This window comes from Bubalus bubalis, chromosome 18 (genome assembly GCF_019923935.1).
Source record: "Bubalus bubalis isolate 160015118507 breed Murrah chromosome 18, NDDB_SH_1, whole genome shotgun sequence".
NCBI classification, from domain to species: domain Eukaryota; kingdom Metazoa; phylum Chordata; class Mammalia; order Artiodactyla; family Bovidae; genus Bubalus; species Bubalus bubalis.
The window spans coordinates 45,189,823-45,209,886 of NC_059174.1; the positions used below are offsets into that span (position 1 = coordinate 45,189,823).

The 20,064-nt window shown below is 42.1% G+C and overlaps 1 protein-coding gene across 1 annotated transcript; it reads right to left on the reverse strand.

Moving 5' to 3' along the window:
- Positions 1 to 933: 933 nt before the first annotated feature.
- On the reverse strand, positions 934 to 19,458 carry ZNF599 (zinc finger protein 599). Its single transcript, XM_025269884.3, has 5 exons — positions 19,026 to 19,458; positions 16,435 to 16,561; positions 14,894 to 14,989; positions 4,728 to 6,315; positions 934 to 1,245 (listed from the first exon to the last, which is right to left on the reverse strand). Exons 1-4 carry the CDS (start codon positions 19,041 to 19,043, stop codon positions 4,790 to 4,792), a joined length of 1,767 nt encoding a protein of 588 aa, XP_025125669.2. The 5' UTR covers positions 19,044 to 19,458; the 3' UTR covers positions 934 to 1,245; positions 4,728 to 4,789.
- Positions 19,459 to 20,064: the final 606 nt, after the last annotated feature.

Consider the following 20,064-nt stretch of genomic DNA (forward strand, 5'->3'; position numbering starts at 1 on the left):
ATACAGTGATTACTCAATAATTAGTATTTATATGAGAAAATAATTAAGTTTACAATCATTTGTTGACCTTAGTTTGTTATATTATGTAATGGTTTAAATTTTGCAATTGATATGGAAAATTACAACCGATTTCCTGGTTGTAAATATTATGGGAATTGAGGCAATAAAATAAGACTCAAGACATAGATACCAGAAATGTTCAGAGAATATGTGAATTTTTAAATAAGTGAATGAATCAGTAGTTTACAATATGTGGCCCCTTGACCAGCAACTTCAGCATCACCTGGAAATCTATGAGAAAAAAAATTCTCAGGACCTGGCAGAGGGGAATATCTGAACAAAGTCCTGATAACTGGACAGACCGGGCTTTAGGGAGGGAAAGAAGGTCTGTTGGGTAGAGCTAGTTTGGGATGGCTGGGAGAGCATTCACAACAGAGAGGGGAGGAAATGGAGCCTAAGATATCTTTCTGGATATAATAGGGGTTTGGATTTCCTAAGAACAAACGGGCACCCTCCCAATGCCCCAGGGACAGACGGGTCATTAAAAAGGGAACAAATGCTGGGCATGGCTATGGTACACTGAAGAGTGGATTCCACCTCCAGGAGTTAGTGTTGCAGGCATCCAGCTTGTACTGCAAGGTATTCCAGTTTCTCCACAGGAGCCCAGAACCAGAGATTTCAGAATCTGTGTAAAACTGCACAGATTTCCCATGGTGGAAACTGATTCATATTAAAACAAACAAACATAAAAAACCCTTTGGGGAGCCTTAACCCACACCTCTAGGCTAGATGTAGACTCCCAGGTAGTACCTGGTTAAAGACAGAACTGACAGCTTGGTGCTACAGGCAATCCAGTTATACTTCCACATATCAGACCAACACAAATAGAAGAAGGAAGGATAGAGATTATTATTTGTAATTGTACAGATAAGGTAACCTTGATAAAGTTTCATTTTATTAAAACATAAAAGCTGATCACAGTGATCACTTGAACACCTAGGAGACATGTATGAGGACAGACCCATAGGCACCAAAATGCAGAGAAATAAGAGAGATCTTGATGGCCCTTCTGAGGATTTCACCTTTCATAGGCATTGCCAAAGTTGTCAATTTATGTAACTTTTTTGGTAAGAATGTCAGTGTCCCTATTAAAATACTTACAGAAATACAAAAATATTTCCAAATCACAATGTCTGACATCCAATTAAAAATAAACAGTGACACACAGAAGCAGGAAAATATAACCTAAAATGAGAAGAAAAATCAATCACTTAAAACAAGGCACAGATGAAGCAATTATACCCCAATAAAAAAATTTTTTTAAACAGGCACAAAACACAAAAAGATGCTCATCACTGCTAATTATTGGGCTTCCCTTGTGGCTCAGCTGGTAAAGAATCCATCTGCAATGAGGGAGACCTGGGTTTGATCCCTGGGTTGGGAAGATCCACTGGAAAAGGGAAAGTCTACCCACTCCAGTATTCTGGCCTAGAGAATTCCATGGACTGTATAGTCCATGGGGTAGTAAAGAGTCTGACAGAGACTGAGCAACTTTCACTTCACTTCACTGCTAATTATTAGAGAAATGCAAATAAAAAATATAATGTGGTAACACCTCACACCTGTCACAGTGGCTATCACTAAAATGTCAACAAATAATAAATGCTATATAGAAGAACAGATTTAAATGCTAATGAGACAAGCTTGCTTACAAGGCTGTAGGCAAATGAACCTATATAATGCAAACGGCTTTCAAAGCCTGACTTTGAATTATTCAAGTATTACACACAATTGTGCTATTGTGTGAATGCCAAGGGCAACTAAGTACAAACCCCTAGTGTTGCAAAGAGCCCCATGTCCAGACTTGAAAAGAAAAATCTGAACCATATGACAGTCCATTGTAGGTGGAATAAAAAAGTTTGAGTGATAGCAGAAACATTCTGGGACTTGTTCCACAACTGCTCATCCAAGAAACTGAATGCTATTTCCAGTGCAAAAACCTTGCCTCCAAGGTTTAATTAATTTTCGATAATGTCCCAATCCACTGCCATGAAGAAGTTGAAAATGCCCACTCCAACCTAGATGTTCTTTTCATGCCCCTAAATTCTGTTATCCAACCACTCAATCAGAGCATAATAAAAGCACAACATAAGGGAGCTTTTTAGCAAAACTCTCAACACCAACAAAGAAACCACGAGGATGGACTACTGGGTGTCTGTCAGTATATGCACTGTCACTGTGTTGGCACAACCTGGGATAATTAATAAGCAGACTACTATCATTAACTGTTGGGAAAATGTTTGGCGGGACTCCCTGAAAATTTTCAGACTTAAAGGTATTACCGAAAATATAAAGGACAGTGTCAAACACATAATGCATATCACAAAGCATATAAGTAAAAAAGACTTCAAATGATATGATGGAAGATGTGGAAGAAACTTTGGCACAGAAGTAAGTAGAAACCACCAACTAAGACCTGGAAGAGAAGGCAAAACAAAGCATCGTCCTCTCCTTTGGTTGTCCTGGGTCAATCCAAGTTCAAGAGATTTACCCACTTCAGTGCACTGCCCTATCACACATCCTGCAGTTCTATCAAAATTAGAGTCTTAATGTTAATATTTAATTAAGTTTAATCTTTTTTTCTGCTACTGCTAAGTTACTTCAGTCGTGTCCGACTCTGTGCAACCCCATAGATGGCAGCACACCAGGCTTCCCCATCCCTGGGATTCTCCAGGCAAGAACACTGGAGTGGGTTGCCATTTCCTTCTCCAATGCATGAAAGTGAAAAGTGAAAATGAAGTCGCTCAGTCAGCAACCCCATGGACTGCAGCCTTCCAGGCTCCTCCATCCATGGGATTTTCCAGGCAAGAGTACTGGAGTAGGATGCCATTGCCTTCTCCAAATCTTTTTTTCTAGAACTTTCTTTGCATGATCTACTGTACAACATAGTGTACTATACAGTGTTTATGTGTTTACTGTAAGTAAGTGTAAGAGTACTGCATATATGTATTATTTGTGTATGTTGGAGTGAAAAAAGTAAAAGCAGTACAGTAACAACAGAATATACAAAAATGATGTCATTGAAGTATTTTTAATACAATGAAATATTGGATGAAACTTCTCAGAAACATTTATTAAATAAGGTGTTCTAAAACAGAAAAAAAAAAATTCCATAGAGGATTACGTATTGATTGGTTGACGAAAATGTGAACAGATGCTCACAGGTACCTAAATCTGTATTGCCACTAGACGCAATGGTTCAGTATTCACTAATTCAGTGTTTATGGTGAACTTATAGAGGAAAAATATCAATAACCTCAGAAATGCAGATGACACCACCCTTATGGCAGAAAGTGAAGAGGAACTAAAAAGCCTCTTGATGAAAGTGAAAAAGGAGAGTGAAAAAGTTGGCTTAAAGCTCAACATTCAGAAAACGAAGATCATGGCATCTGGTCCCATCACTTCATGGTAAATAGATGGGGAAACAGTGGAAACAGTGTCAGAATTTATTTTGGGGGGCTCCAAAATCACGGCAGATGGTGACTGCAGCCACGAAATTAAAAGACGCTTACTCCTTGGAAAGAAAGTTATGACCAACCTAGATAGCATATTAAAAAGCAGAGACATTACTTTGCCAACAAATGTCCGTCTAGTCAAGGCTATGGTTTTTCCAGTAGTCATGTATGGATGTGAGAGTTGGACTGTGAGGAAAGCTGTGCACCGAAGAATTGATGCTTTTGAACTGTAGGGTTGGAGAAGGCTCTTGAGAGTCCCTTGGACTGCAAGGAGATCAAGCCAGTCCATTCTGAAAGAGATCAGCCCTGGGATTTCTTTGGAAGGAATGATGCTAAAGCTGAAACTCCAGTACTTTGGCCACCTCATGCAAAGAGTTGACTCATTGGAAAAGACTCTGATGCTGGGAGAGATTGGGGGCAGGAGGAGAAGGGGACAACAGAGGATGAGATGGCTGGATGGCATCACGGACTCGATGGATGTGAGTTTAAATGAACTCCGGGAGTTGGTGATGGATAGGGAGGCCTGGCGTGCTGCAATTCATGGGGTCACAGAGAGTCGGACACAACTGAGCGACTGAACTGAACTGAACTATAGTCTATAACTACCATGAATAACAAGAACTGATTGCATATGATGTATGTATATGTATTTCAAGACTCAGGCCTTATGCTCAATGGTAGACATGACATTGACATGTTACATGTCAATGTTTTGTAACAAATAACTTTCAATAAACGTTAGAAGAGCTAACATCCCAACGGTCCAACTCTCCTGACTATGGATATAAAAAAATACATAAAGGAGATGAGGCCTTAGATCTCTCCCCTTTCAGCCCCTCCCCCGCCCCCACACAAATGACAGATTGTCATAAGCTTGGCAGAGAGATTGGAAAAAAGACACACATGCATTTCTCTTTCCTCTCTTCTACGTCTCTTTAAATGCTCTTGAGATGGATTTATAATAAACATAGGAAGAACTGTTACTGACATTTTCCCCAAATGCATGACAACCACTGAGTCTTCCTTATGGATTCTCAGATGTAGTGTAAAGCTGTAGCCAGTGTCAATTTCTAGTATGACCCTTCAGATGACCTGCCATAGAAAGCTTTCACAGAGATGATAATTAGTGTTTCTCTTCTGACACTGAGTAAGATATTTCTCTGGCCAAAAGACTTCCCTGAATAGTTATATTCAAAAGGAAAGGTACTTCACCTGTATGAGTTCACCTAAATTGCCTGAAGTGAGCAAACTTGCACAAGGCCTTCCTCCATCTTCTAAACTCTGGTGTGAATCTTTTGATGGTGAGTGAAGGATGAACTGTGGCTGAAGGCCTTTCCACATTCACCACATTCAAAGGGTTTCTCTCCAGTGTGAGTTCTCACATGTTGAGTTAAGGCAAAGTTGTCACAAAAGGCCTTCTCGCATTCTTTGCACTCATAGGGCTTTTCTCCAGTGTGGATCCTATTATGCCGAACAAAATTTGCAGGCTGGGTGAAGGCCTTTCCACATTCTCTGCATACATAAGGCTTTTCCCCGGTATGAATCCTCATGTGTCGAGTAAAGGAAGAGCTATAGTAAAAGGCTTTTGCACATTCTTTACACTCCAAAGGTTTTTTCCCACTGTGGGTCCTATTGTGTCTGATAAAAACAGAATGGCGTGTAAAGGCCTTTCCACATTCACTGCATTCATAGGGTCTCTCACCAGTGTGAATCCTCACATGTTGAATTAAGGAAAAACTGTCACAAAACGCTTTCCCACATTCTTTGCACTCAAAGGGCTTCTCTCCAGTATGTGCCCTCTTATGCCGGATGAAAGTAGATCTATGAGTAAAGGCTTTTCCACACTCACTGCACTCATAGGGTTTCTCTCCAGTGTGAATCCTCATATGTTGAGTGAAGGATGAGTTGAGGCAGAAAGCTTTTCCACATTCTTTGCACAAAAAGGGTTTTTCTCCCGTGTGGGTCATATTATGCTGGATAAAAGTGGACCGGTGAGTGAAGGCCTTTCCACATTTGCTGCACTCATAGAGTTTCTTTCCAGTGTGAATCCTCATGTGTTGAGCAAAGGAGGAGCTGTAGTAAAAGGCTTTCCCACATTCCTTGCACAAAAAGGGCTTTTCTCTAGTGTGAGTCATATTATGCTGGATGAAAGAGGAGCGATGGGTGAAAGCTTTACCACATTCTTTGCACTCATAGGGTTTATCTCCACTATGAATACGCTGGTGCTCTGTGAGGTGAGACCTGCGTTTGAAGGCCTTCCCACACTCAATACACTTGTACGGCTTTTCCCCAGTATGAAATCTCATATGTCTAATGAAGTCTGCCATATAACGAGAGGCTTTCCCACATTCACTGCATTTATAAGGCTTCACTCCAGCGTGAATCTGTTGATGCCGAGTAAGGGCCCAATTCTTGCTAAAATCTTTTCCACATTCCTTGCACTTATAGAGGTTATTCCTTGCATCAACAACCAGGTCTTTTCCTGGTTCTTGGGAATCACATTTATGCAGAGCATCTTTTATACTGACTTGCTCCTGTAAAATCCCTAAACAAAGACTATCACCTGTCTCAAAGTCATCATGTTTATGGCTCAACTTCCTCAGGCATGTCTCCTTGTGGGGGTCTGCTCCTGGCCTCCAGTTCCCTTCTTGCATTTCTGACAGTTTTTCCTGATACCTTGCTTGCCCCAGCCAGGAATCCCTTGAGGTGCCATGTGTCACTTGTTCCTCAAAAGGGGCTTCCTCAGTGAGGGCCAGCTGAGAAGCAGTAAGCTCTGTGGTCTTGGGGTTTGCTTTTTCACCTGAAGGAAATCCAATATGACAAAAGTGCCTATTAGTGATGTCAACACAGAACAAAATAAGTGACCACTTTAGTGGAAGAATGAAGATGAAAATAAAGCCTCTACCATCTACGGCATTTTTTACATCTCTTAAACCCTGGTTTAAAATCTCTTTCTTTACTAATCCTTGGGCTCTTGACATCTTTAAAAGGTAACCCAAGGAGAAAAGCTGCAGCTGGGAACAGAAAATCTGTAGTGGAGACTCCACCTCACTGTCCAGAGTGGGGAAGGGTGGGCAGAGTAATGATAATGACTGTGTTCCAATATCTCATGCTGCTATGACAGCACAGAGAAGGTGAACCTAACTTGGCCCAGATGGCAGACAGAAAGAGGTCAGTGGAGGCTACAAGGACAAGGTGCTACATAAGTTTATTTCCAAAGGTGAGTAGGAATTCCCTGGCAGAGGAATTAGGAGAAAAACTGTATTAGACAACTGAAAGTTCAAAGGGTCAGGGTCTTAAGAGAATGCTGAATGCCAGGCAAAAAGAAAAGAATGACAGGATGGTGGAGAGGGAGGTAGAGACAGAGGAGAAACAAAATCTTAGGATTCTGGACTGTGCAGAAGTTGGGGGAGTCAGAGATAAGCAATTGGGTGGACATATTCAGTCTACTATACCTGAGTAAAGACTCAGTGAACAGACTGAAATGGATAACATTTAGATAACTAGAAAACATATCACATCAATAAAGATTTATTTGAAAAGAGATTAATAATATAAAGTTGCCAATTTCCCTCAAATTCATTATAAATTTAATACAACTTGGGATAAATCCCAATAGGGTTTTTCATGGTTACCGGCAAGCTGATTGTGGAATTTATATAAAAGAACAGAGACCAGGATATCTCTGAAGAAGAATAAAGCAAAAGGACTTGCTCTTTGAGGAATCAGGATGATGATGAAATCATATATAACAAAGTAGTGTGATGCAGCCTAGATATAACATAAGCTGTCAAAGTGTCAAAGGTAAAAACAGAGTTAGGAGCTCTGAAATGTGTATATGGAATTTGCTCAACACATGAGGATTCACACAATTTTGATATATGACAGAAGTAGCAGAGAGGCTAGTGGGAATAGGAAAAGACTATTTAATAAATGGATGTAGAAAAATCATTTGCCACAATGAAGGAAAATGAAGTTGTATTTCTACCTTGCACAAAGCAAAAAATTAATTCCAGATTGATTAAGACTTATTGTCAGAAGCTAAAGATTAAAAACATTTAGTAAATAGTGAAAATGACTATCTTTTAGATCTTGGGGAAAAGGAAAAATTCAAAAACAAGATACAGAAGCATTCACTATAAAAGACCAATCAACATGACTAATGTTTTAAAAGTCAATCCAAGAAAAATGGCTATGTTAACATCAGACCTACATTAACACCAGATAACATAGATGACAGAGCAAAGAAAATGGGACCAAAAGGGACATTATATAATGACAAAAAGATCAAGCCACCAGGAAGACATAATAACCCTCAATCTGTATGTACCAAATATCAGAGCCTCAAAACATACAAATTAAAAACTGAGCTGAAAGGAGAAATACCCAAAATTACAATTAGCAGCTGGAGACTTCAACACTTCACACCCAAAATGAAAACTGAACCATGCTATGAACTGACATTTCACAGAAGCTATGTATTGACTAAACAACATATGAAGAGGTACTCAAATTTCTTAAATATGAGGGAAGGGCAAATTAAGACCACAATGAGAGACTATTTAATATTCACCTGATTGAAAACACCTTTCAAGTGTTGGAGATCCATGGAATTGTTCATACAGGGAAAGTGAAGTGTAAGTGGGTATAAATAATCATGTTAGAACACAACAGGGCATCATCTAGTAAAGTTCTCCTTTTGTTTAATTTATAATTCCCAAATTCCAGTCCTAGGCGTATTCTAAGAGAAATTCCTACACTTGTTTGTGAGAATACACACATGTGAATTTTCATGGCTCCACTGTGTATGGGTACAAAAAATTAGAAACAAGAAAATTTCCATGAAAATGGATGAATACACGGTGTTACATAAACGACTTTCGGAGAAAAAAAATGAGTGAACTATAGCTGTGTGCATGCTCAGTTACTAAGCTGTGTCTTGCCTCTTTGCAACCCCATGGACCGTAGCCCGCCCGGCTCTTCTGTCCATGGGATTTCCCAGCTAAGAATACTGGAGTGGGTTGCCGTTTCCTTCTCCAGAGGATCTTCCTGACCCAAGCAAGGGATCTTCCGAACCTGTGTCTCCTGCATTGGCAAGTGGGTTCTTTACTGCTGAGCCATCAGGGAAACCAAACTATAGTTACATGCATCATAAATCTCAGTAATGTACTATTGAATGAAAAGTACAAATCCTATAAGATAACATAAACAGATACTTTTATAATGTTCAAATAAAAAAGCAAAATATACACAGGAGTACAATGAAACAATGTTTTTTTGAGAATGTCAGTTTTTCATGGCATTATAAAATTGATATGTATGTATCTTAAACTTATTTTTTAGCAATTTTTAATTGTGGTAAAATAAACATAACATAAAATGTACCATTTTGAGATGAAACAGTCTTAAAAAGTAATGGATAGAATAATTAGATGAAGTAGATAAATTCCTTAAAAGACTCAAATTACCAAAACTGACACAAGAAAAAACAGACTATCTGAATAGCCCTTTATTTATTCAAAAGACAAATTCTGTGATGGACTAATGTTTGTGTTCCCCAAAATTCATGTATTGAAGCCCTAACTGCCACTGTATTTGGAGGTAGGGCCTGGCCTTTACAGAAATAATTAAGGTTAAGTGAGGTCATAAAAGTAGCGACCTGAGAGGATCAGATCCTTATAAGAGACACAAAAGACTTCTCCCTCTCTTCCCCACCATCACACACCACACTTTAATCCCATCATGGGTGCTCCATTCTCATGACCTCATCTAAACCCAATCACCACCCAAAGGGCCAGGATCATCACACTGGGGCACTAGGGATTCAACATACAGATTTTGGGAGGACACAGGTGTTTAGTTCATAACAAGGTGACATGTGAAAAAGTACATGGCAAATGTTCTGTAAATTGTAGACCACTATCTCTTATCATTATTATAGTTGTTACATTGGTTAATCAGAATGTCAGCAATAACCTGTGAGAACATTTTTTTAGTACTCCGGTGCTGAGAAATACCACTACTGGGCCTCAAAGAGTAAAGGGGCAGATACCATCTGCTCACAAGAATGTGAAGCAATGAGGGATCTTACATATAGCTGGTGGGAATGTGACATGGTGCAGTCACTCTGAAACTGACTGGTAGTTTCTTTTAAAGCTAATCATATAACTACACCATGATCCAGCCAGTCTACTCATATGTATACTCCCAACAGAAATGTGTGCTTATAGGCAACAAAAAATATGGTTAAGAATATTCATAGCAGCATTCTCCATAATATTCTGAAAAGTCAAATGTCCATCAACAGGAACACAGGTATGTGTAATCTATTAGTTCACTGAGCTATTGCACAGTGAGAAACTAACTCCAAATAAAAGCAACCACATGGATAAATTCCAGAGCCATGATTATCAAAAGAAGACAGGCAGGGCCATATTGTGCACTGTGGGGTTCCATTTATAAACCTTCAAAACTAATCTATGGGACTTCCTTGGTGGTCTGTAGCTAAGACTCCAAGCTTGCAATGCAGGGGGCCTGGGTTTAACACCTGGTCAGGTGACTAGACTCCGTATGCTGCAACTAAGAGTTCGCATGCCATAACTAAAAGATTCCACATACTGCAACTAAGACATGGTGCAGCCAAATAAATAAATAAATGAATATTAAAAAAAAAAAAAAAAACCTAAATCTATGGTGACAGAGTCTAAATACTGGTTAATTTTGTAGAAGGGGATATTAACAAGGAGGGAAGCACAAAAAGCCTGAGAGGTGCTGGAAATACTGCATTTCTTGACACTTGTAGTGGATATGCTGGTTTATATATATGTAAAATTTCATAATGATGGACCTTTAAGATTTATATATTCACTGTGTATAAATTACACCTCAGTACAAAAATTCAAGGAAATATTGACTAGTAAAGGAGAGGTCTGTGTAGATGTCTCTTCTGAGAATGAGAAAAGTCCTCTAAAAAGCTTGGTTGTTCAGCTGAAATAGAGTCAACAACTTTTGGATGTTGTTGGAGAGCCAAGAGCATTTTTTTTGCAAGAAACTTCAGCATGTTTTTTCTACTGAGCGGAGAAAAGATGGAGATATAGAAGAGGGAGGAAATAAATGAAGAAGCATGTTCTCTGATGCAGTGGACAGACTCCTGTATGGTTTCCCATAATCCCTTCCTTATAGTGTTCCCACAGTTTTGATACCCTCTGCCTGAATCCTGGGCTTCCCAGGTGGCACTAGTGGTAATGAACCCGCCTACCAATACAGAAGACATAAGAAACATGGATTCAATCCTGAGTCAGGAAGATCCCTTGGAGAAGGAGATGGCAACCTGCTCCAATATTCTTGCCTGGAAAATCCCATGAACAGAGGGGCCTGGTGGGCTATAATCCATGGGGTCACAAAGAGCTGGACACAACTGAAGTGACGTAGCAAGCACGCATGCTGAATCCTAGCAAAATTTACTTCTAAAGAATAGAATATAACAAAGGCAGTAGAATGTAAGATGTAACAGATAAAGTATATGTGTGGAACCTCTCTTGCTGGAATCTCTTACACCATTACTTGATCTGAAGAAGTAAGCTGATGTGTTGTAAACTGTCTATAACTACAGCTTTGCAGGGGATCAAGCTAAGCTGTGCCTAGATTTCTGATCCACAGATGAGATAATAAATGAGTGATATTTTAATATTAAATGAGTGATTTTTTACTCACTCATTGCGATCTGGCAATAGATAACTAAGACACCTGAGAAGGTAGGTGAAGGTATGACCTAGACTCTGCTAGGGGGATCACCCATGGCCAGGGATGAGAACTCTTCTGTAGAGGTGAGAAGGAAGCTGCAGGGATAAGTCAGTAAAGGTTAAAAAGCAAGAAAAACAAGGGAACAGCCTTTATTTTCTGAATGAACTGGGTCATATGTTGAGATCTCAATGACTGGGGAGGTGGTGATGTTTGGAATAAGGTAAAAGTGGACAGGGGAGTGGATGTGAGACATAGAGCTGATCATGGGGGGCCTATGTTAGCTCATGAAGGCAAAAGATGATTGCAGCCTGGGCTAGGGTGATAATGATGGAACTCATGGAACTGGTGGAGGTGACAGATTCAGGAGAAACATATGATGAAATATGATCAAGATTCAGGAATGGTTGCCTCGTGGGCATGATGAAGATGGAGGTGTTGTTCAAGTTTGTTTTTGGTTTTCTCAACTTCTTGAACAGCAAGACCATTGACTGAAATGGAGAGATGAGAGGAGTGGGCAAGATCTTGAGATCCTTCTTAGGCATGATGGGTATAAAGTGCCTTTGAAACCTCCAAGTGAAGATGTAGAACTGCAGAAAGGGGTGAAGATTTGAGACAGACTCAGTGGACTGAGGAGGGGCTGGCCAGAGATACTCACTGGCTGGCTGAGCAACCTGAGGGAACCCAAGAGGGGAGCAATCACAAATCTACATTGGTGCTAGCCACACATTTGATGTGGGGCCGACAAAGGCAAACATCCTCTTAAGATTTTACAAGACAGGAGAGCAAGAGGATGACAAGACTAGGGACTGCTTCTGAATATCTCATTTACAAATGGAAGCATGGATGCCTGCAGGGATGTACAGTACAGATAAATGATCGGATAGACGTGAAAAAGAGTGAGATGCAAATTAGAGTTGGAGATAGTAATCTGCAGAAAAATAAATGACTCTTTTCTGAATCCAGAAGGTAGTTTGAGATACCATTAGTCACTATTTATTATGAGTTAATAATACATGAATATTGTTAAGTCACTTACTTTGGGTCAGGCAATGGAAGGTGAATGGAAGTGACTATGTGAGCAAGTGGGTATGACTACTTCCCTTCTCTCCTATTCCTTTTGGCCAGTTGGATGATGTCAGGGCAATCTTACAGCCAAATACTGACAACAGAATACACCTGGTCCCTAAATAGATACGTGGTACAGAATTTGCCTACAGACCCACATTATGTGTGTATGTGCTCAGTTGCTCAATCATGTCTGACTCTTTGCAACCCTATGAACTATACTCCACCAGGCTCTTCTGCCCATGGAATTTTCCAGGCAAGAATACTGGAACAGGTTATCATTTCCTACTCCAGGGGATCTTCCCAACCCAGGGATCAAACCCACATCTCACGTGTCTTCTGCATTGGCACACAGATTCTTTACAACTGTGCCACTTGGGAATCCTGACCACATTACGCTATGCTATGCTATGCTAAGTCACTTCAGTAGTGTCCGACTCTGTGTGACCCCATAGACGGCAGCCACCAGGCTCCCCCATCCCTGGGATTCTCCAGGCAAGAACACTGGAGTGCGTTGCCATTTCCTTCTCCAATGCATGAAAGTGTAACAATTTTTAGAAATACGATATTTAATATTTAGTTACCTCGCCTGATGCTTCATTGACTAAAGATATCTGGGTAGGAGTTTCAATTTCAATTGATAACTATTAAAATAAGACATCAGGTATATATCATATTGTACACAGTCTTTCATGACTTTATATGCCTTTGCCATCTAAACACAGAAAGGGAACTAAGAGATATTACAGACTCTCAGTGGAACAACTTCTGATTTCACTATAAAAACAGTTTTACAGCTTGAAAACATGATAAAGTTAAAATTACACCTTTATTGAGGTTGATGTGGCAATATGTATATATTGGATGCCTTACAAACCTGTACATCCTCTGACACAGCATTTCTACTATGAATTCAATTTCCCCCCTTCACCTCCCCAACCCTCCCATTCCCATTGAACTTAAGTCTTTGTACAACATGTAGTCACATGTTTTTTGTATTTAGATTTTCTGCTGCAGAACACAGTCTGCCATCAGTCTGTGATGTGTTGGCCTAATTCACAGATTCAAGAAGCTATCCGCACACTTTATAGAATGGCAACCAGCACAGAGAGGCATTCAGTAAGTCGTTGATGAATGAAGATAATTTTTCATCTTTTTAGTCCACTGATGTCATAATACCTACAGTGAGGTTCAGGTGTGAAAATAACCTTACATTTTTGGATTAAACACACAGTATTCATGATGTACTATTTTTTTAATACTGTTAGATTTAGTATTAGGATGTGCTTATACAGAAATGCCCTTTTTTCCCCATGTATTATCATTATCCATTTGACAGTGAGGTTGAGCAGCTTATCTTTTTATTCTTTCCTACAGTAGGGATTATTTGTTCTTTGAATATTTGGCAAAAGGCAAGATAAAACCATCTGGGCCTGAGGCTTTTTTTGAAGAAGAGATCTTTGAAAACTGCTTTAATGTCTTTGATGGCTACTTCTTTATTCAAGTTGTCTACTTTTCTTGCCCCAATTTGGGATTTTCCTACTTTTCCTGCCTCAATTTGGGATTTTCCTACTTTTCCAGGTATTTATCCACTCTAGCTAAATTATCAAATATACTATATTAATTTTCAAAACAAGGCACTGCTGTTCATTAAGTTATTTTCCTTTATATCATTTTTTATTTTTATATGCATCTTTGTTTTATCAGTCTTGGCAGAAGTTTATTTCTCTACAGTCCAGCTTTTACTTTTATTCATCTTCCTTTTTATTTTCTGTGGTAGTTTATTTTCTATGGTAGGTAGGGTAGAACCCAGGTAGGGACAAAGTGGCTTGTGTGGTCTGAGAAAATGGGAGTGAGTGGTCCTGGTTTTTACTGTGGTTACAGGGTGGGCCTGGGATTGCATCTTGGAATGCCATGTAGGTGCCAAGGAAGGTGTAGACTTTTTTAAAAATCAGTTTGCCCACAGGTAGGGCAGAAGGGAAAGGTGGACATGGGAGCTGAAAGTTGCCAGCAGTCAGATATCAAACAGACTCTTGTTCAGAACTCTCTGCTGCTGCTGCTGCTGCTGCTGCTGCTGCTGCTAAGTCACTTCAGTCGTGTCCGACTCTGTGCGACCCCATAGACGGCAGCCCACCAGGCTCCCCCGTCCCTGGGATTCTCCAGGCAAGAACACATTATACCATGGCACAAAGGAGAAAAACAAGTCTTGCTGAGCCACCAAGATTTTGGAGTTTATCTCTTACAGCAGGCAGCATCCACTTAGCCTAACTTATATGTCAAAGGCACAGGAAGATCATGCAACTTCCCCAGGGTCCTGATGCTTCTGAATGGCCAAGTATAGAGTCTGTCTCTTACTCAGGATAGCACATTTCAACCCCAGTAAAGGCAAAGAGTGTGACGGGATTGGGAAGACAGAGGAAACACAGTTAAAAGGACTCCATGATCACCCAAGACCCCCAGAAAGCCACCGAAAGAAACTTCCCATGGAAAGGGGCACTGCCCACTCAATGGGGCTGACTGGCAGAATGCCAGTCACTCCCTGGCAGTCTGCCAGCTGCCATGCCACTCACCTGTACAGGTGTTTCTGGAGAGGCCTCTCTTTACTGTCCACAGTTCTGGCCCATACTCCAGTAGGTGAATCAGCTCTGCCTTGGGAACAGGATGCCCTGGACATGGAGAAATAAATGGGGCATGGGTATATAGGTAGAGACAAAAGGGAAAATCTCACGCATACAGGAGTGAACACCTTGAACATACCACTATGAAACCCCAAAGGGGACACCTCCTTCCAGAAGTCTTTCCCTAATTAAATTAGCAAGATTCAACCTTCCCATGCTTCAGAACTACTTAGACACACCTGGTTCTAAACACAGAACAAATTAAACCAAATCTCTGGGCACCAAGACAGTACTGGTTGTTTTCAAACCTCACCAGGTGATTCTGGTGCCCAAGGATGACTGAAAACACTAGACTAAATCAACTGATAGTCAGTTGTCTGAGGAAGGCCATGTCCTAAAACTGCTACCCATTCTGAAGAAAAATCCAGTTTGGAAAGATAGGGCTGAATGTGGGGACTTGCCACCCTATTTGTTGCTACACCATCCTGTGGCCACTTCAGGGATGCTGGCCCGATGACCTGGACCAAAGAGAGAAAGCAAACAGAGAATTGGATTGGGAGGTACCAACCCAGGAGCCAGCATCACCACAGAGCTTCTCATTAGGTGAAGTAATAAACTTTTTTCAGGGTGAAACTTGTATGATATGGTTTTCTGGCACATTGCAGCCAAATATATTTTGCCAAATGTGAAGGTTTAAAGATAGGAGGATTCTGAAGAGAAGTCAATGACTTAGGCAGCAGGACCACAGAAACTCTGATTAGAAAATCCTGTACTGCAAGCCAGAGTGCACTCACCTGTCACTTAGCAAATGTTCACTGAGGTCTGCTCTGTATCTGGCATTAAGGTCAGTGAGGAGGCAGGGGAAAAGGTGAACCAGATCTTCCTTTGTCTCTGCTGGACCTGAGCTCCCTGCCCACTCAGGGAGTTGGCTTGTGTTTGTCCCTGCACTTGGAATACTATTCCCCAGATGCCTCCTTTCAATTACTATTCACAATTGTCACAAAACACTGTAATTACTTCACTGAAGACTGACCTCCTGGGAGAGACTATATGGACACGAGGCAGGGAATGCCCAGTTAGAGGTAACCATTTCTGGGTAAAGTGGCCAACTAAGCTTTAGAGGGAAGAACATTTGGGATTTATTATTTTGTATAATTTTATTGTGCAATTTGTATATGATTATATTTGTATGTAATTTGTATAATTTTGTATATTATTATGTATAATTTATTATACATAACAAATACCTATTTGACACTTTCTAAGTTCCCAGTTCTACTCTACACACTTTAAAGATATTAGTTCGCTGGGGCTAAGTGAAAGGGTTACTAATAAAATGATAAAATAAAAATAATCATGAGGCGGTCAGACCAGAACAGGCTGAGGCTGGAGGGAGAAGCAAAGGCAGGTTCCTCAGGTCTTCTTAACCGATCATGCTCAGAGAGAGGGTGGAATGAAAGAGGCTCAGTACCACATGTGAGGCGAAGCCTTACCCAGTGAGACCAGGAGACCACAAGTCTCCAGCATCACATCCTGGTACAAGGTCCTCTGGGCCAGGTCTAGATGTCTCCATTCCTCCCCAGTGAAGGTTATGGCCACATCTTCAAATGATATCAATGCCTGCAAAGTCAAACAGAGATGGTGGGGTGACTGTATAGCTATTAAATTAGAGCCTACTGCTTGGTTAGTGACAGAAACTCAGAGAGACCCAAGGCCTGAATCCCTGAGTATCTCCTGAGAACCCAGCTCTGTGCTGGGTTCAAGAGGGAGGTAGATAGTGCTGTAGACGGAATACAAATAGTATGAGAGAGAAAAGCCACCTATATGGGAATCCACTGGAGACTGATGCAAAACAAAAGTAATCTTGTGTGGACTGTGAGTCCGTTGCGTAATCCAAGCAAGGTTAAGAGCAGTGGCAGCTGAGCCTCACTGGTCTGCCCTCTATGCCTGCACCTTAGGGCTTTAGATGCTGTGTTAAAGCAACTAAAAGTATCTAGGTCTGCACCTAGACTTCTTGGGATTTAAATCCAACCTTTTGAACCAAAACATGCCAATTTCTTCGAGCCTCAATTTCCACATCAATACAACAATAGTTCCAACTTCACCAGGTTCTTACAGAGATTAAAGTGAAAATGTTCATAAAGCAAACAAGTGCAGTGCCCAGCACTTGTCAGTGCTCAATGTGTATTTATTTGTGAATTTCATTATTCCTCTCACAGCCCAGAAGGTAAACACCATCACTGTCTCCATTTCACAATCAGCAAATGGGGGCTCAAAGTCAAGCTGCCCAGAGTAACATATCTAATGAGAAGGGAAAAGATTTGAACCCAGGTCCCTGTGGTCCAGCCACGATAGGGGATTTAGATTTGATCTAGGTATCATGGCAGCTCCAGAAGGTAGAATCTTTCATCCATCAACCACTTACTGAACACTTGGTACAGGTCCTGCATTCTTCTAAGCCTGGGGACAGGAACTCCCACATACCTGACAAGGAACTAAATAAATAAGCAAGATAAAGTCATATGGCCTTAGGGGCTCCGAAATGAAGAAAAATAAGATGACTACAGAGATTACAGGAGACTTTAGATGGGGCAATCAGGAAAACCTCTCTGAGCAGATGTGGAACAAGGCTGGAATGAATTAGGGAGCAAACCAGGAAAAATGGATAAACAAGCAAAGTTCTGAAGGTGATCAGAGCTTTGTTGACAGCAAACAAAGTGCCGTGCTGAAGAATAACTTAGGGCCTGTCCATGTGTTTACATCCCTTGAGACACAACATTCCTATGCACTGTCATTAATGAAAATTGTAATGGATTCACTTTTGAAATATAAGTAAATGTGTTAGGGAAATGGATACCGTCAGTGGCAAGCCAATGGACTTGTACCTAGATGGTACCTACAAAGAGAAATCCGGTGACAGGCTTGTCTTCTGCTCTGTCCAGGGAACTTCTACTCCTATTAGCTGCTGCTGCTGCTGCTAAGTCACTTCAGTCGCGTCCGACTCTGTGCGACCCCATAGACGGCAGCCCACCAGGCTCCCCCGTCCCTGGGATTCTCCAGGCAAAAACACTGGAGTGGGTTGCCATTTCCTTCTCCAATGCATGAAAGTGAAAAGTGAAAGTGAAGTCGCTCAGTCGTGTCCGACTCCTAGCGACCCCACGGACAGCAGCCCACCAGGCCCCTCCGTCCATGGGATTTTCCAGGCAAGAGTACTGGAGTGGGGTGCCATTGCCTTCTCCACTCCTATTAGCTGCTGCTGCTGCTGCTGCTAAGTCGCTTCAGTCGTGTCCGACTCTGTGCGACCCCACAGACGGCAGCCCACCAGGCTCCGCCGTCCCCGGGATTCTCCAGGCAAGAACACTGGAGTGGGTTGCCATTTCCTTCTCCAATGCATGAACGTGAAAAGTGGAAGTGAGGTCGCTCAGTTTTGTCTGACTCTCAGCGACCCCATGGACTGCAGCCTACCAGGCTCCTCCGTCCATGGGATTCTCCAGGCAAGAGTACTGGAGTGGGGTGCCATTGCCTTCTCCAATTAGAGGAGCAGCCAATTCCAGAAACACTGCTCCCACCCCACTTCTGCTCTCCAGGCTGTCTCCTCTGTCTCCCAGTTCACAGCTGCGCTGAGGCCGGAGGCAGGGATGTCTGAGGGTCAAACTCCACCTGGGGTGAGCCTGAGATAACAGCAGGACCAGGAGAGTCCTTCTCCGGAAACAACATCCAGAGTGATGCTCTCTGGGTTGCTGAGCACTCAAGGACACACGTCACAAGCATATCCTCTCCAGTTCCTCCGACCGAGAGACAAAAGTTGTTAACACTTCAATTTTAGACCCCAGGGAATAGAGGCCAAGGGCCGTGAATCCATAAGCTTAGACCAATTATGGGTGCCTCTCTTTACAACACTTGGCCTGGATTCAGAACCCTGGGTTGGAACTGAGGAGCACTGTCGTTCCCACACCCCATTCTCACCGAACCTCCAGATTCGAGCGTATTAAGACGGAAAAGTGGAGAGGCCCGGGATTCCCTATATCACAGAGTGGCACTATGCGGACCGCGACCCCAGAGCACTTGGGCACCCTCCACTCACCAGCGCCGGCGCCGCCATGGGACCCGTGGGCAGAGCGGGACGGCGGGAGGCGGTGACAAAAGCAGGTAGAGCGGGCTCAGCCGACCTGAGGCCAGCCCTGCACGGAAGTATCTGGGACCTGAGTGTCCGCGGTGTGGAACGCGCATAAGGCCCAGGGAGCCGCCTCTGGGAGCTGTGGGGACGGAGGGCTCGGAGCTCGAATGCTCGGCTGACAACCCGTTTCAAGCGGGGTCACTGTTCACACAAAAGTGTGGTGGTGGGTTCTTGTCTCCTCACGGCTCTTTGCTAGGTATAGAAGACCTTCTTCCGTGGAGCGATCAATGTTCAATGCTCCAGGGAAGGAAACCCATAAAGCTAGACAGACCGCTTGTAAACGACATCCTAATACTAGACCAAGAAGTCCCGCCCAAGCTGCCACCAGTGCCCGCCTCCGCTTTACGTCATTGGCTCAGCGCCCAAGGCCGTCATTGGAGACACTGCCTTCTGGGTAATGTAGTTTCTGACTTCATCCTGGTGAACCAAGGAGCTCACTTCCGGTTTTCTATGGAAACTGTGTCTTAAGGTTCCATGGCATCTGGTCCTATCACTTCATAGCAAATAGATGGGAAAACAATGGAAACAGTGACAGACTTTATTTTCTCGGGCTCCAAAATCACTGCGGATGGTGACTGCAGCCATGAAATTAAATGACACTTGCTCCTTGAAAGAAAAATTAAGACAAACCTGCTGCTACTGCTGCTAAGTCACTTCAGTCGTGTCCGACTCTATGAGACCCCACAGAGAAAAGTCCACCAGGCTCCCCAATCCTTGGGATTCTCCAGGCAAGAGTACTGGAGTGGGGTGCCATTGCCTTCTCCATCTCCAAATCTAGACAGCGTATATAAAAAGTAGAGCTATCATTTTGCCAACAAAGGTCCCTATAGTCAAAGCTATGGTTTTTCCAGTAGTCATGTATGGGATGTGAGAGTTGGACCATAAAGAAGGCCAAGCACCAAAGAACTGATGCTTTTGAACTGTGGTGTTGCAGAAGACTCTTGAG